At 36.5% G+C, this 16,692-nt stretch overlaps 1 protein-coding gene across 1 annotated transcript in view; it reads left to right on the forward strand.

The window, feature by feature from the left end:
- Window positions 1-16,692, forward strand: part of FREM2 (FRAS1 related extracellular matrix 2) — a 123,803-nt gene that overhangs the window by 62,226 nt on the left and 44,885 nt on the right. The window contains exons 3-6 of the mRNA XM_038148566.1: window positions 2,677-2,823; window positions 5,016-5,246; window positions 7,935-8,060; window positions 8,960-9,211. Coding sequence (XP_038004494.1) covers window positions 2,677-2,823; window positions 5,016-5,246; window positions 7,935-8,060; window positions 8,960-9,211 — 756 coding nt within the window. The remainder of the gene's footprint in view (window positions 1-2,676; window positions 2,824-5,015; window positions 5,247-7,934; window positions 8,061-8,959; window positions 9,212-16,692) is intronic.

Below are 16,692 nucleotides of genomic sequence, written 5' to 3' on the forward strand. Positions count from 1 at the left end.
CAAGTTTTCATGCCTCACTTTAGCAGCATCTTGCCAACCACGTCTCATTGATGCAAAGTTCCTTTGGATTTACCTTGTTCTCACACTGCCCTCCTTCCTTTAGTGTAGTCTTAAAAGTAATGGCTTCCCTCTCCAGACTTCTGATGTACTTGTACTGCCAGCACTTGTCTGGAAGAGGAATAAAAGCAAAACTATGCTGGGGTGTAGTAGCTTAATGAATTGCCCAGCAGCTAAATGTCTGACTGTGCCCAAGGGCAGTGCTTGCAAGCAGTGCACAATCCATCTGCTGATAGAATATTATTGTAGGGCTGGCACTTACTTTAATAGTGAACCAAATAAAAGTGGCATGTGCTGTTTTATTTCTGACATTTTATAACTTCTAAAAGCTATACTCTTGATATTCTTCACAGGCGTTGTGTTTGTATGGTGCTTGGCTCTACTATGTTGAAGCAGTTTCATCCAGATTAGACAGGGGGGAATTCATCTTACCCAGCATTAGATGGCTGTAATAAAATGTCTACAATGTTAAGGGTTGCAACAGGAGTTTTTAAACACTGCTGAGGAAAAATGCATGTATTTTTCTATATTTCAGGGCAAAGCTAATCTTATTCAAAAATAAATGCCTGAATTAAGTCATAGCTTTACAAAATGCTTCTTTCCTGGTTTTGACTATAAAGACAGTTTGGGATTTCTAGCCCCAAAATAAATGCCTGAAATTAGGTAAGGTGTATGATATGCTTCCTGCTCTGTTTTATTAGAGGTCTGTAGTAGTAATAATAATAAAAGTAGTAGTAGTAGTAGCTAATAATAAGAAAAACAGCAGTTTTATTCTGTGGGACAGTGGACTGTGAAATGGCTTGTATAAATAAGAAAACATGTCTTCCGAACATGAAAAAAAGCCCAAAGTGAAGACACAAGGTCTAAAATAGCTAGATTCTTTTCTTAAAATTTTGAAGCTGATGGGTTTGGTATTGCACATTCTAAAAGCTGAACATTATATATTTCCGGGACAAAAACAGGTCTGTAAAAATGGAGGCTTGCTTCAAGCCCCTTAAGAAATACACCTTTTTGTATGGTTGTTGGGGGTTTTTTATTCTATGAAAAAAAAAAAAGAAGGAAACAGCTGAAAGCAAGAAATAAGTGGAATGAAGACAATACTAAATCTTTTTTATTGCCTGTCTTGTGCTTTTTTTTTTCCTAAATTTCATTCATAAGAGACCTGTATGTAAGATGTAGATTGTGTGCCTTTGTCCACAGTACATTTAACCTTGAGTTCTTTGGATAAGAGAACAATTTATGCCTGATTTTCTTTTGCTTTCTATCCTCTTGTTAGAATATCTTTTGTTTAAAAGGATGCAAACTCTGCTAGAAAATTTTCCTTTACCTTGGCAGCTTCAAATATCTGACATTCTCATTTGTAGAAAGTTCATGCAGCAGTATTTCTTCTCTTTGTACTGCTTCTTCTAGTGGTACAAATAGGTTCTCTCTCCTCTAAAAGACAGTCAATTGCCATCCTTTTTATATGTCAGAAGATTTTATCCTTCTGTTAAATTATGGTCATTAAGTGTGTTCAAGGGTGGCACACAAATGGCTTTTCTCGCTGGATTAGAGAACAAGAAGTATTTTGTTACATTTGTCCCCATAAACCAATGGGAAGACATAACATACAGCCAACCTAATGTAAGTGCTGTTGTAGTTACTCCTGTAACACTATGGCTGCTGGTTCTCTCTGCTGCTCATTAGTTTCTGATATGTTTATTTGTAGCCTTCCCTTTTGTCAGTAACAATAGAGATCAAAACAGCAGAAAGGAGCAGGGTGAGGAGTGCAGGGAGATACTCCAGAAGCCATTTCCTTCCTTTCATTTGCACGGTACCTTTGCCTCCGTGTGACATTGCACAACTTTAGTTCCTGGTTTTTCTAGTAGGCAGGTCAATAAAGAAACATAGGGGATTATCTTCAAAGCAGAGTGAAAGCATGTGGAGTGGCTACCTCATTTTTCAAGAATAGAAGAAACTGGAAGGAATAAACCAACCTTCACTTGTCTCTTCCTCCAGTAATTAAGCCATGAATTAATTTAAATGCTTTGATACATCTCTCTGCTGTTCACTTTTTTCACTGGCTTGGGTACAGAAGTGTTACTTTCTGAAGGAAATTCCTTGCACGTTAAAGACAGTTGTTACCTGAGCAAACCTTGTTCTGTAGCAGCACCTTGTGGGAAGGAAATCAGACTACAGTCTGCAGACACACAGCCCAGCATTCCCAGAAAGCAGTTGCCGAGTGAGCATCTGCCATCAGTGAGCTGAGCAGCTCATTTTATTACTGCTGTAGAACTTAGAGGATTCTAGAGTAATAAAAAGCACATGCATTAGGACGATATACAGAAGGCACCCCAAATACATTTTAATTTATGCCTGATGCTTTTCTCTTGAGAAATAAGAAAATTAGTGTACTATGTTTGTATGCATCTAATAAAAAATTTACTCCTATGTGTAGCAGATGTGTTGTGGTTGAGTTCCTTACTTGTAATTTCTTAGTTTTAAATCTTTAAAACCTTTGGAATGTGATGTCTAGATAGATACATATCTTACCCAGGATACAAGGTTGCATTAACCTCAAAAGACAAAGAGATCTTTAACAAAAATGAAAAGTTATATTTTTTTAATTTTGTTTTGCAGGAGGCAATAAGCTGAAGAATCAACATTTTCGCCTAAACTGGGCATGGATCTCCTTAGAAAAAGAGTATTACTTAGTAAATGAAGACACCAAGTATCTTGATGTTGTTCTTAAACGCAGAGGTTACCTGGGAGAAACCTCTTTTATAAGTAAGTTCAATTCTAACCTTATCAGTTGCTTCTATAAATCACTGCTCAGGCAGTTGATATAATGTATCAATGCAACTATATCCTATTTCTGCTGTTTCTTGACAAGCAAACTATATTCAAAGGAATATGTTTATTTATTAAAGAGTGTATCTTTTTTATGCTATGCATATGATTTCTATAGTTAAATAATGAAATTTTTCCTTTTGTAGTTTTTTTTTTGTCTTCTCCAATTAATTTCTGAATAAACAACCCAAGACATGGTCTTCTTTCTTGACTTGATTGTTACCTCCGTTTATTTGTTTCACAAAATAGAGTTCCTGTCCAGATCTTCTTTTCCCTATAATGAAAAAATACAGTTGTAGCAATTGAAAAGACAGCAATAAACATATATTATATTCCAGGAAGGCTCTTGTGAGCTGGTCTGACCAGCAGCCAGCTCAGAAATGAGCATTAGGCTCATTTTCTTTACTCAATGTTGGCAGTCAACTGAGGTTGATACAAGAGGTGTTGAAAACTGTTTGCAGCGTCAGGGGAGTGGAAAGGTGAAAAAAAGGTTGTGTTATCACATTCTGCAACCTCACACCTGTTTTTACCTTCTGGATCTGTTTCCTCCTCTGATGCACCAGGGAACATTATCTTTGTACAATTTCACACTGAAACCTATGATGAGCTTACAGTGCTTAGAGAAAACACTCCATTTAAAGCTGTTTTTGCAGAGATATGTAAGCATTTACCTGGAAAGTTTCTGTTAAGGCCTTTTTCTGATTAAAAATCTGAGTTTCAGGTAGTGAGATGCAGTAGGGATACCTAATTTGGATGAGTTTTAGGGAATATAGACCTTAACCAACAGGCACTTACTTAAAAGAATCTCTTTTTAACAGTGAACCAACTTTAATAATCTATTTCTTTTAAAGAAAGAAAAAGAATGGAAGAGATAAATACATAGTTAAGGATGTGTGGTTTAAATTAATTACTGCTACTGAATAACAGATACTGATGTGACTTCTGATCCTTCAGGTAGAGTGCTTACAAAATTTTCTATCTATGGATTCAATGTCAGTTTCAGTATTGAGCTGACTGAAAAATCAGCAAAACCAGTCTGAGAACCTAGCCTGCAACTACCTTAATCCAGCAAATGGAACTGCAGAATTGGAAAGAGCATAAAACATTCTGGCCAAGATGCTTACTGGCCTTTCTAGTCCATATGCAGTGTCAAAGTGGCTGAAGGTTTATAGGTTATATAAAATTGGCTATGACATAGGACAAGACACAAGCCTGAAGAAAAAAAGGCAAGGTTTGTAGAGAAAGGTCATGTGTTTCAATGCATTAAATAATGCAGCTGGAAGAAACAATCAGAGAAGGGAGAAGTTTTAAGGGTTTTTTTTTTTTTCTGAAAACCTGGAAAAGCCTTTAAGATTTCAGTTGTACTGTGAGATTTAAACAAGGCCAAATGCATGAGTTGAAGACAGTTCTGAAATACTGTCTGTTTCCATGAGGGTCTTTTAGACAGCCTTGAATTGGGAGTGAAATGCCTGTGAAAACCTGTTTCAGAGCAGTCTGAATCTGAGGCTGGAAGGCCTGTGGCATCTCTTTGTATTGAGTTGTTGGAATTTTTTCCTGTGGACTTGCACTTCAACTTCACTTTAGCCTAATGATTGTCATTATGCAGACACGGAAATAAGAGGATCATAATTTTAAAAAATTCTTATTGAAATGACAATGAGGGCAATAGTTCAGGTTTTGCATCTTCTTTCATTTTTATTCAGTATATTTTCCTTTTTGTCTTTGTGTTTTCCTTAGCTTTCCCTTCAAAGTCTGAACTTTCCGGGGGTGTTTTTATTTTTTCTAAGAAAAATAAAGATTTTCTAGGGTTTCAGGCAGGATGCTGTTTAGATGTTCTGGAAAAGAAGAGGACCTAGAGGGATAAATGGAGAGAGAAAAGTCTGTTGTCCTTTTTGGACATCCATAATTGAATTATGGGGAAATGGAAATTTGATAGAACTTCAGAGAATGTAGAGTTTTTTGACCTCTGTGTGTGGCACCCAGTATAAAATTGATCAAGAGAAATGGATTTTGTTTGAATGTTCCCAGGTTGTGGAAAGTATATTTTTCTATGTGTCTTTTAAATGTGACACAATGGGAGAAAAATTACCAGTGATGTTTATAATCACCTGATTTTCTGGTTTTAACAGGTATTAGCACCAAAGATGGTACTGCCAAGAAAGATAAAGACTTCAGAGGAAAAGCTCAGAAGCAGGTGCAGTTTAATCCTGGTCAAACCTTAGCTACATGGCGAGTACGGATTTTGAGTGATGGTGAACATGAGCATTCTGAGTCCTTTCAAATTGTTCTTTCTGAGCCTGTCATGGCAATTCTGGAATTTCCTGCTGCATCCACGGTGGAAATTATTGACCCAGGAGATGGTGAGAACCTTTCCAGAGCTGTACTGCCAATATGTGTGTATACCAAAAGATAAACTGGAGGGCAAATGCTGTGAGTAACAGCGGATACTAAAGGTTTACTGTCCTCAAAATATTTCTGAAGACAAACTTGGGCATCAGGTAGCCATTTGTCCTTGATCACTTTAAGTGCTTGATGAAGGGTTTGCTCAGGTAGCATGTTTTTTATGAAATACCGGCATTTTTTATGATATGTTATTTCTAGGGGCTTTGTTTTCATTTTAGGTGCAACATGTTTTCCATTAAATGTGTTTGCAGACTGAATGTGTCTGAAGAGTGGGTTGGAGGTTGACTTGATTTACTCTGCCATGGTAACTCATGTGGGAGAGGATGGTACAGTAAAGTCTAGGCTGGTTAATGACAAGAAGTTTGATCTTGGAGTGAACTGTTTGAATCAGTTAGGGTTGGTAAGTTAGAGAAGCTCAGTAATTTTAAATTTCATTAGACCAAGTATAGCATACTCTGTGTCAAGAACGAATAAAACTATGGTTAAATATATATAAAGAAATATGCTGATTCTAATTCTAAAAAAGAAGATTTTTTAATTCTTCTTTCTTCATGCTCTGGTTGCTTTGCATTGTTTCAGCTGCATCCAGACACTTGAACCCATGGGCTGTAGTCACACAGAACTGTCCTTAAGAAATCTTTTAAAGTGCCGGACAACCGTAACAACTTGAATTATATGGTCTTCCCTTATTAACATTTGAAGAGTGCTGGGCATGGAAATTATCAGAAGTGTCTTAGTTCCTAGTTACAAATGCAAGTTAAACCAGAGCTTATCGCACATCCATTTTTAAACGCTGAGGAAAACAGTGCTTAACTTGGAAAGCAGCATATATGAGACAAAGAAATAACCTGAAAATGTGTTAAATCTCTTTATCTTTTCTATGATCAGTAAGATCATAGAAAAGATAAAGTTAAAGGTAATTGGTGGAGTCTTCTTTACACCACCAACAGTATTTTAGATTTCTTACATTAAGATAAAATTTTTAATTTTTTTTTTAATTTTTACAGTCCCAGAGAATTTTTATTAATTATACGTAAAGAGAAGTTGCAGAGGGTAAAATCAAATGCACAGCTGCAAATCAGGGAATATCTGGAAGAAAACTAGAGAGAGAACTTTGAGGGAAGGACTGTGTTTTCTAACAGTATTTTGAAGAACAGGGTTTACCAAGCTCACTAAGAACCATCAAAAGTTTTATTCTGCTTCCAGTGAAAAAAAATCATTGATTTGAATTGTGTAGCTTTAGGATCGAGACTGTGAGTTTGTTTGGAAAGCTGCACCAGCCTCGTTGGGTATGGGACATTAGTTAATATTTTATTGGAAATATAGATTGCATAGGGACATGGTTTTTTATACTAGCTGTGATGGTGTAGCTCATTTTCCTCCAAGCTTTTATGTTGTTCATAAGGTCTGTTAAACTTTTATTTTACTCCTATTTTACTCCTATTTGAATAATTATGAGAGAGAGAGAGGAAACCAAATAAATCAGATTCCTGCATGTTTTGGAAGGTTAGAGTTTTTATTTTGCCAATTATATTCTAAAGGGAGAAATAGAAGGAATGAAATGGGTTGGGTTTTTTTTTAGTGCTGCCTTTTGCTTTACTTTAAAACAAAAAAGTAGGGATTTGATATTTTTCATATTGAATTTTTGTCTTGCCAGAATAGTGAGTAGTCTTGGTCTTATCAAACCTGAATTACAGCATTTTTAAGGCAGGCTTTTGACCTCAAGTCATGCTAGTAGTAGTTGGAGAAATAAAACCTGGAACATGTTTTCAAAGAAGTCACCTGACAATTTTCAGAACACTGTTTGCCAAAGTACTCTGAAATGATGAAAAATTTGCTTTGTGTAGTCAGCTGATATCACTTAATTTGATATTATACAGAATTATATTCTCTTTGGGTTGTAGTCACACTAATGAAACTGTAAAGGTGCTTTGTAATTATGTGTGTAGCCACCTTTTGTTCTTGAGTTTTTGAGAGAACAAGAACAAAATTGATCCTGAATCCCAGTAAAAGCATAAAACCCATCAATCTGATTATATGAGCATAAAATAATGAATGAGTTCAGAATGCATCTTAGTGAAAAGAGATCTGATATCCTTTTTTATGACACTGGCTGTATTGGCTGGGTCTCCTAGTAAAAAAGTAAAAAAAGTGGTGTAGACATGTAACCGACTCAAATCAAATGTCCAAGTCAGAGTAAGATGTCAAAAGCTCAACCTTGCTCCTCAATGCCAAATGATTTTCCTGGTTATCTTGGTACAGTAAATTACAGAATGGCCTTGATGAACCACAGACTCTGTGTGAGCTATGCTACTGATACTTCTGTAGCTAATAATTAAATACCATGGAAATAATAAAAATACAGACTTGGAGGACAAATTCTCCAAACACTGTCTTGTGCCATTAACCCTAGATAAACAAATCAGTCACATTAGAGACCACTTAATAAGGACTTGTGAGTTCAGACCTAATGATCTGATTTTCATTTCTGAAGCACTATGGAACTCTACTTCTCTCACCCTCCAAGTTTTACTGACAATTTTGTGTCATTGCCAATAAATGGAAGTTATTTGTTGCACTTTAAAATATTCACAAATGCTCTTAGCTAATATAAAGGTGACTTTATGAGGGTCTTTTCTTTGCAGAATCAACAGTCTTTATTCCTCAGTCCACCTATACTGTTGAAGAAGATGTTGGTGAATTATTTATTCCAGTCAGAAGAAGTGGAGATGTGAGTCAGGAACTGATGGTCATCTGCTACACACAACAAGGTAGTAGAATCTACTATAGAATTAAAAAATGACAAGAGTGGAATAGAGACAGAAATTTAAAAATATTTATTCCATCTATTTTATAATAAAATTGTTTATAACTCTATTAATTATTTTTAATATTTAGATTTAATATTTAGATTAAAATTTCAGTCAGCTGGAAATGTATTCATATCTGCAATCTGTATAAGAGTGTTACTGAACGCAGTTTAAATAGCATCACTGAGAGGTGAAGAGGATCTGTGTTCTTTATATTTCTGCAAGATTTGTATGTGTAGCCCCTTATATCTGAAAGTGATGAGAACTGAAAGCACTGCAGTGATTGCACTGGTTATCCTTCACTTGTTTGTATCTTGAAAAAAATTATACAAAATAATATTTCTTAATTGTCATACTTGTGGTTCCTCTGACTTTCAGTCTCTTACTAATAATACATGTGCAGGGCATGGGATTTCTACACCTGTGGTTTTATTATTATTTTTTATTTGGAGAGTTGAAGCAATATTTTTTGTAAAGTGATCTGGAATCCCAATAAATTGTTTTCACGACATTCTGTCTGTTCAAGTGCACTGGTATCTTCAATATAAGTAAAATATACTAAGATAGTTAACTGCTAATCTTCACAGGGGCTGTTTTGTCAGTCTGTCTCTTGTGCTAGGCAATATTCCTTCTGACTGAAAAGGTGCAAACGATTTGAAGAACCACACTCTTCCATTGTAACCTATACAGAAGTAGCAGAGACCTCAGAAATGGGTCTGTGGACCTCTGACCTTGTCCACAGCCCATCTTATCACCAATAAGTAAACAAAAATTCAAAGTAATAAAAATAAAATTCCACCTCTGTTAGGAGATAATTTCAACCATGGTATGTATAGTGACTGTTTCCTTTTATGCCACAGGAACAGCATCTGGCACTGCCCCAACCTCTGTACTTTCCTACTCTGACTACATATCCAGGCCGGAGGACCACAACAGCGTTCTCCGTTTTGACAAAGACGAACGAGAAAAAACGTGTCGGGTCGTCATCATAGATGATTCCTTGTATGAAGAGGCTGAGACCTTTGATGTTTTGCTGAGCATGCCCATGGGTGGAAGAATTGGTGCAGAATTCCCAAGCACTCGCATTACCATTGTACCTGACAAGGATGATGGTAAGATATCATATAATTGAAGTGATATCCCCAATGCAGGACAGAAACTGCAAAGAACATCACATTCAAATCAGCATGTGGGTTTTGTTTTTCTTCCTGCTGGTTAAAACACACGCTGTTTCCATCTTGAGATTAAAAAATATTACTGGAAAGCTGTGCGGGTTTTTGAAAATATTTAGTATTGTTATTTTATTGTTTGACACAATCACAGGAGAAGTGATTCAGAGCAAGGAGCTGCACCTTTTTATTCTGTTACGTTAACAGACATAATCCAAGATGTCATCTTGCATGGGCAGCCTTGTTTCTGTGATTCTGAGGCTGTGTCTGCAAAGCCTTTGGGCCCTTTCAATCAGGGCCCCTCAATACTGGAGGCCCTGATGGGGCAGAAGCCATCTCGCAGCTCCCAAGAGGGAGCTATATTTCTTCTGATTTGATGCTGCATTTGAATTTCTGCATAAAAGTGTCCATTTGTGCTCTCTTTGTCTTTTTAATAAAGCATATATTCAGATTAGAGTAATGTTGCTTTAGAAATTGCCTCAGTAAGGAAATGCTGACAGAATTAAGTCATTTGTTCAAGTGGTTAAGAGCTTTAAGATATTGCTTTGAAAGGGACACTTCTGGTGGTGATTAGAAAAATGGGTGTGACTAAGAGTAGAATCAGCACACTGTATCACCAACTGCTTTCAAAAATACATGTATTATTGCTGCCTCAAGCCTCTATTTTAATTCTTCAGCATTGGTGTGACAGCTCTTTTTCTAGGAGAAGTAGCATGAAAGCTTCCTGGTACAATTGGCCCATTTATGTGTGGAGTTTCAAGACTGACATCTCAACTGTAAATTCTGAGATAAGACTACTGATAAGCTATTTGAGTCCTCTCTGTGAGGCCATAAACCATCTATTGTGACACCATCATAATTCCTAAAGACTAAAGGGAGCAATTACATAGTACAGTACTCTTTGAAAGTCTGATGCCAAAGCAGACCATTATTATCAGCACAGTGATTTCTCTCTAGGTAAGGGTACAAAAGGCAGCTCTTCAAGGCAGGAAGTCTGCACCCATCTAATTGCCTCATAAATACTCAGCCTGCCTGAAATTTCTCACCTGTAATCCTGTGACAGTGGTGACTTTGTTTTCTCTGTGGAGCATTTGGGGAATCATATAGCATTAATGACTACAACAGGTTGAAAAAACAGGTCTTGTAGAGTAGGAGATCATATAGCAAATGCAAGCCAAAACAGAAATCTTTATCTGAGTCTGCTATTATAGCAAACACTAATTTATTCATTTAGGAGCTTCTACAACAGTGTGAATAATTTTGATGAATTCAAAAACTTTAAAGTTGTACATAGCAGAGTATAGAATATTTAGAGAGTAACAATTAAAAATATGTATTCATGGAGAAGCTGATTACCCAAAAATTGAAAGTGTTCTGACTGCTTAAATATATATATGGAGAGTTTGGGATGGCAAGAATGATTCTCCAAGACATTAGTTAATATCAGAGATGAGCTGAAATTAGACCATCTAACTTCAGTGGGAATCTCAGTGACTCCAAGTAACAACAGAGTATAAAACTTAATATTTTATGAAACTCACACAAAATATTTAGGAAGTTAATGAGAAATCTCCTTCAACATTGCTATTAGAAAGCAGGAGAAATAATTTAGTTTGTGTACCACTGTTTGGTTTTAAGTTTCTGCATTTATGAGCACAAGCTGCCTCAGAACTACAAACTTTTCTGCACAAATTAATTTAGTAAAGAATAACCTTATGGGATTTATTAAAAAAGCTGGGGAAGTGTTTGGGAAATTAGAATAGAATATTTACATTATGTAGCAACTGAAATATCTATGTTAGTTGGTAGGAGTAAAGAATATTTGGGATATTGGAAGATAAGGGGTCTTTGAAGGATAGGTTTGGAACACTTTTTCACAAACATTCCCTTTTCTTTTTACACCCCAAGTGTTGCACATGTGGTATTTGAAATTTTGTGGCAGAACTTCTTTTTTACAGTGAAAAAACTCCCACAAAGAATTCCAGCACATGCAAAAACAATTCACTTACCAGTAAAATTTCCTACCACATTCTTTTTAGTTTTCATAAAAATATAAAGCATGAAAAGTCTGTATTTGTTTCATCTGACATCTGTTGCACTGCCTTATCTATAAAAAGCAGAGTGCAGACTACAGAGTAGATAAATTATACACCTTGCATATTTTTAATGTATTCACGCACACATACAAATATATATTTGCAAGCACATATTTTTGTAAGGTTTTAGCACCCTAGCAGTCATGATTGAAATTCTGCATAAATAAGCAGGGGATTTTAAGCAGCACTGGTTATTATTGCTTGCATTGCACAAAATTAATTTTACTAAGTTAAACCAGCATGGTATGTGAAAAAAAAATTTCTTTAGCTTTTAACGGTAAGATTTAATTCAGAAAATGTCTAAGATAGAGGTTGGTAGAAGCTTTAGCACATTTGTAACAGCCTCTCAGCTATAGCAATGCTGTAATGCTAAATTCTGTGGTCCACTTCAGTCTAAACTTCACATCTGCTGATACATATTTTCATTGTTTGTTTAAATTCATCTTCTACTTAACAGAGTTTCTTTGGACAAATGTCACAGTGTGTCATTAAGTGATGTCTCCAAGTAATGTGACTGGATTAACATTATGCATTGAGTTCTTCAGGCCAAACAACAGAAATAGCAAAGGTCAAAGTTTAGTAATACTACATGAGGTCTTTCCTATGGAACTCAAATCAGTGCTAGCAACATTGCTTTCTCCTCTGGCATTCCATGTGAGTTAATTAGGAAACACTCACCTTCAGCACCTACCATCCAACCATCCATCTTTTATTTTTAGAGAATGCCCCTAGGGTCTAACTAAAATGCTGTAGTTGCTATATAATCCTGACAATAAAAAAGTAAGAGGCATGCTCTGGTGAACTACAGTGTATCCACTGAATTCTGGGCAACTGAAAAGTTTAATTGGCAATTGTACAGTTGTGCTGTGCTGCCAAAGCAAAATCTGGGGGAAAAAAATGTAGTGTGTAGAACATGCACTGGTATATTTATATATTGTGAATGGTGATTTTCAGATTGGTGCTGCTATTGGGACATTTCCTAATTTGGAAGGGACTTTTCCTGATAGGTACTAAAGTTAGGTAGAAAAAAAGAAAAGGATTAAGTTAATGAAGTAAGTAGCAGAAAAAACTACATATGGAAACCTTGGATTCAAAGTTATGCATGCCACTACAGATAAGGCACTAAAAAGCAAAAACATGGCTTGTAGGAGTCAGATGTGATAGTTATTAACTGTGAACCATGGAAGAAAAGCATGCATAGGAAAAAGACCTATGTGAATTATCCACTTCTGGGGTGGCACTAATCTCACTTGGTATTAGCCTCTATAACTTTAGACATCTGTTTCAAATAGGCTTTTACAGAATCCTTCTATAGTTATTGAAAAGAGAGATGTACACCCAGGAGACATCCCATCCTAGGACAATTATCTAAATTGTTGAGCTCAATCACCAGGGATACTTGGTGCATCTGAATACATTGATTTATGGCAGTAGATGTAAGGCCATGTAGTAGATGTAAGTTGTAAGATAATCAAGTTGAGTAGGATGTCTTAGAAATTTAATTTGCAAAGTTGTAAGCAAATTAAATACAATGTTGTAAGCTGCTTGGGCATGAAGGATATACCTATACTGCATGGAGAGCACAGAGTTCAGCATGAGGCTCATTTGAAGGAAGCACTTTACATAATAAATAAATATTATGCATCTAGGAAAAGGAAGATGAGGTTAATGGGTCCTTTTCATTCTCCTTGGACAGAGGAATCCTGGAATTCAGTCTAAGACTCATGAAAGCACTCAGACCTTACTCGTCCATGGAAATGCCTTAATCCTCAGGCACTTAGCAACTAAGCTAGATCAGCCTGGAAGTGCTCTCTGTTTTTCCAGCTGAAGCGGTGACTCTGAAATCATTTCATAGAGAGAGAGAGAATAAAAATGAGATCTAAGTCTTTTGTTAGTATTCATATGGGAATGAAGGGCCTGTAATTTGGTTCCACCACTAACAATGTTACTGTGTTGTATGTCGCAAGTCTGATACAAATGCTTTAACAAAGTTTGAGTCAAAGCTCTGCTTTTTCATAGTCCCAATATTTTGACTGCTGTGCTAATTTAGACTCTCTTTTACTTACTTGGTTTTTTATTGTGGGAAAATTTCAAACTCAGTTTGTAATCACATTTGGAAACCTGAAGAGAAGAGGTGTGGTGAATGCAGAGCTGGAAGTTTGCACCTGAGGGGAAAATACTCACAGTTATTTTGTGTGCTGCACATTTTTTGTAAGTGGCTGTCTCCCCATGTGATTTTAATTCCATGCTACTGTATTTAGTGTTGCCGTGAGAGCACGCAGCCTTACAGCCAAGCTGACAAACGGTCCTCCTGCCTTAGTGGAATTGTTGAAGACTCATGCTGTTCACAGCAGGAAGTACATTAAATACATTTCTTCCACTTCATTCACATTAGATGGGCAAGAAGCCGCTCAAACTTCTTCTTTACATTTCTGCACCAAAGCTGGGAAAGCAAAGGACTCAGATTTATGTTGGATATTTGCTGACCATTATCTTTACACCTGATCAACAGAATCAATCACTCATACCATCCACATGATAGATAGCACTGTCTGGGAATATTTTACAGATGAGTAAACTGGATGATGGTATCCTAATGTAGAAAGGGAATGTTAGAGGTCAAACAGAACAGATTAATTATTTAGTCTTCTGGAGATTTCTTTAAACACTTGCTGTCACTTTCCTTACACTTAATTAAATTTTGGAGATCCTTAGACAACGTTCTGGAAATTGGTACCCACTAACACTTTTCCAGCTTTCTTGGAGCAGTAGAGTACATATTATTATTTACTATCAATAGCCTGAAAAGTCAGCACTGCAATGTTACACAATTAATATATGCTTCGCATTGGCTTCTAGCAAGCAGGCACTATGAACTAACTCTCTGTGTGTTTTCTGAGAGTACACAAAATTAAAGCTTATGATAAATAAGTGTTTTATTAGTAACATTGTTTATCAGAGGAACGTCCTTATCTCTCAAGGCAAGTTGGAATCTCCTTATTTCCATTGGTCTCCAAGGTAGGCAGTCAAATGTGCCCTTTTCTCTTTGCCAGTAGGTCTTTCAGATGTTAAACTCAACAGGTGGTTGATTAATCTTGGTAGTTAACATCTGCTAGTGCATTTGTCCAATTTTAATTACAATCTGAACCCTACAGGCAGAGCATGCCCACTGTTATGTTACAGACTGGAGTCATGATTTGGCCAACTATCCATCACCACTGTCTGGAGATGCCTAAAATAGTGAACTAGTTCTTTTTTCCTGTGCACATCCATCTCTGATTACTTTCTCCCTTTTATGTTTTTACAGTGCTTGTGAGTCTGATGCCTCTGGCACTTCTGTGCAGCTTTTAACTTCTTTTGTCCTCCCATTAAGTAAAATCTCTGTATGACCCCTCCCCTTTCCCCAGCCTGTGGCAGGTGGCCAGGTTGGCAACAAATCAAGGGAAAAAGTGGAGGACAGCCAGCTTATGACAAGTTATACTCCCAGTTTTCTTTACTAATAGTTTCTTATTATCACCAGTTCAACAGAGTGAAAAATGTTCAATCCATGATGATAACCTTAAAGATTTCGGAAACTGCCTGTTTGCTGCCTATCACAGAAATAAATTAAAGTCATACCTTGCAGTAGGACATTCTGTAGAGTAACCAGGCACATTTATGATTTGCTTTCTTAGCATTATTTTTGGCTTATGTATGTGTGTCCCATTTTATAAGTGTGTGTGCGTATATAAATGTGTGTGTGAACTACAGCTGTTGGATTAATCTCATTTTTATTCATCTGCTTAATAACTAGAAATATAGTCCAAACATGTGATCTGGGTTCCTTTGATAGGTGAGGAGGACAGAACATGATCTCCAGGCAGTACTTTGTCACATCTATTTCAGGTGGCTCTTTTACAGTAAGAGATGCAGCTGCTGGATGGTGGAGCACAAAGCTCTTCAGCCTTCACTGCTGTATGTTTTTGAATGGGTTACTTACACATCCAGTTTTACACTTCCATGTGAATTGCAGTAATATTTTGAGGACAGTGTTGAAATGCAGAAAACTTTTCTTTTTGTACCCAAAGCACACAAAATAGCCAATAAGCAGAAGGCACAAGATACATGAACTGTAGAAAAAATTATGCCTTCTGTTAAACTTAGTACCATTTTGATGAAGTGGTGTTCTTATGTGAACTGGTATTGCATCCCAGAGCCTAATGCATTATTGGTTTATGAGAGGTCACTCAAGAATACATTGAACTGCTTTCTCTCTTGTGTCTTGCTGTAGCATATTGTGGTTTTGATGGCATTGGTCTTTGTACTGTAGATCTTGCATTTATTATACACTGTTTAGAAATTAATGAATGCCTAGCAAACCATTCTAAATTAATCATCTGTTCATTGTTGGATATATTTGTAGGGAGTGAATTTAGTGACTGAGGGCTTTTCATGTTTAAGATTTGGATAATCAAGTTGAGTAGGATGTCTTGTTGCATTCAGTTTTCCTAAGGCTTCTTCAATCATCTTCCTTACTTTGAATCTCCTCATACTGAGACTTTGCTCATAGTCTTTAAAGACCCAAAAGATACTGAACACTGTAACCACGGTAGCACATTGGGCTGTAATGCCATCGATTCTCCTTTTCCTTGTAAATCCTCAAAAGATTAACTTAGTTACTGTCTCACTTCACTGTCAGGACATTGTTTTCTCTCTCACACAAATCAAAAGTCCAAGAGACAGAATACAGCAAGTTTTAACATACAGCAGAGTGTATTTTCTTTTGTTAGAGCTTTGCTTTTGTGGTCTGGTAAGTCTGGCTGTTGTTCTATTTTCACTTCTGCTCTGTCTTTGCTGCCAAGTCCCATCCTCAACAGTAACTCTGGTTAAGATGGATATCTTGCATACTTTTCTTCTAAAGACTCAGTGAGCTAAATATGTTCTGATTGTATGTGGGCAGAAAAGTCTATAATAAATTGTTTCAACTGGTTATGCAAACTCAACGTAACCAGCATTGTGACTGAATAATAAAAGTGCAAAAATCTAAAGTCAGATCAGCCAGAAATAGCTGCATACTACATCTTTACCTGGCTACATATTATATCTTTACCTGATTTCTAAAATGCTGCTGAACTTCTCATACCATTTCTGTTTGTAGCCCTCATTTTTTTTTTTACCTGATGTTTTACCTGATGATCACTGACTGTTAGCACCTTCAAGATTGGTCTCTTTGTGATAAACTTGTGTGTGGTATATTTAAGTGCTACTGCCAAGACTTTCCATTTATCTGTCTGCCTCTGTTTCATCAGTTTGTTGAGAATTTGTTAGCAACCCCATTTCCCAGGCTTG

Source organism: Motacilla alba, chromosome 1 (assembly GCF_015832195.1).
Source record: "Motacilla alba alba isolate MOTALB_02 chromosome 1, Motacilla_alba_V1.0_pri, whole genome shotgun sequence".
NCBI classification, from domain to species: domain Eukaryota; kingdom Metazoa; phylum Chordata; class Aves; order Passeriformes; family Motacillidae; genus Motacilla; species Motacilla alba.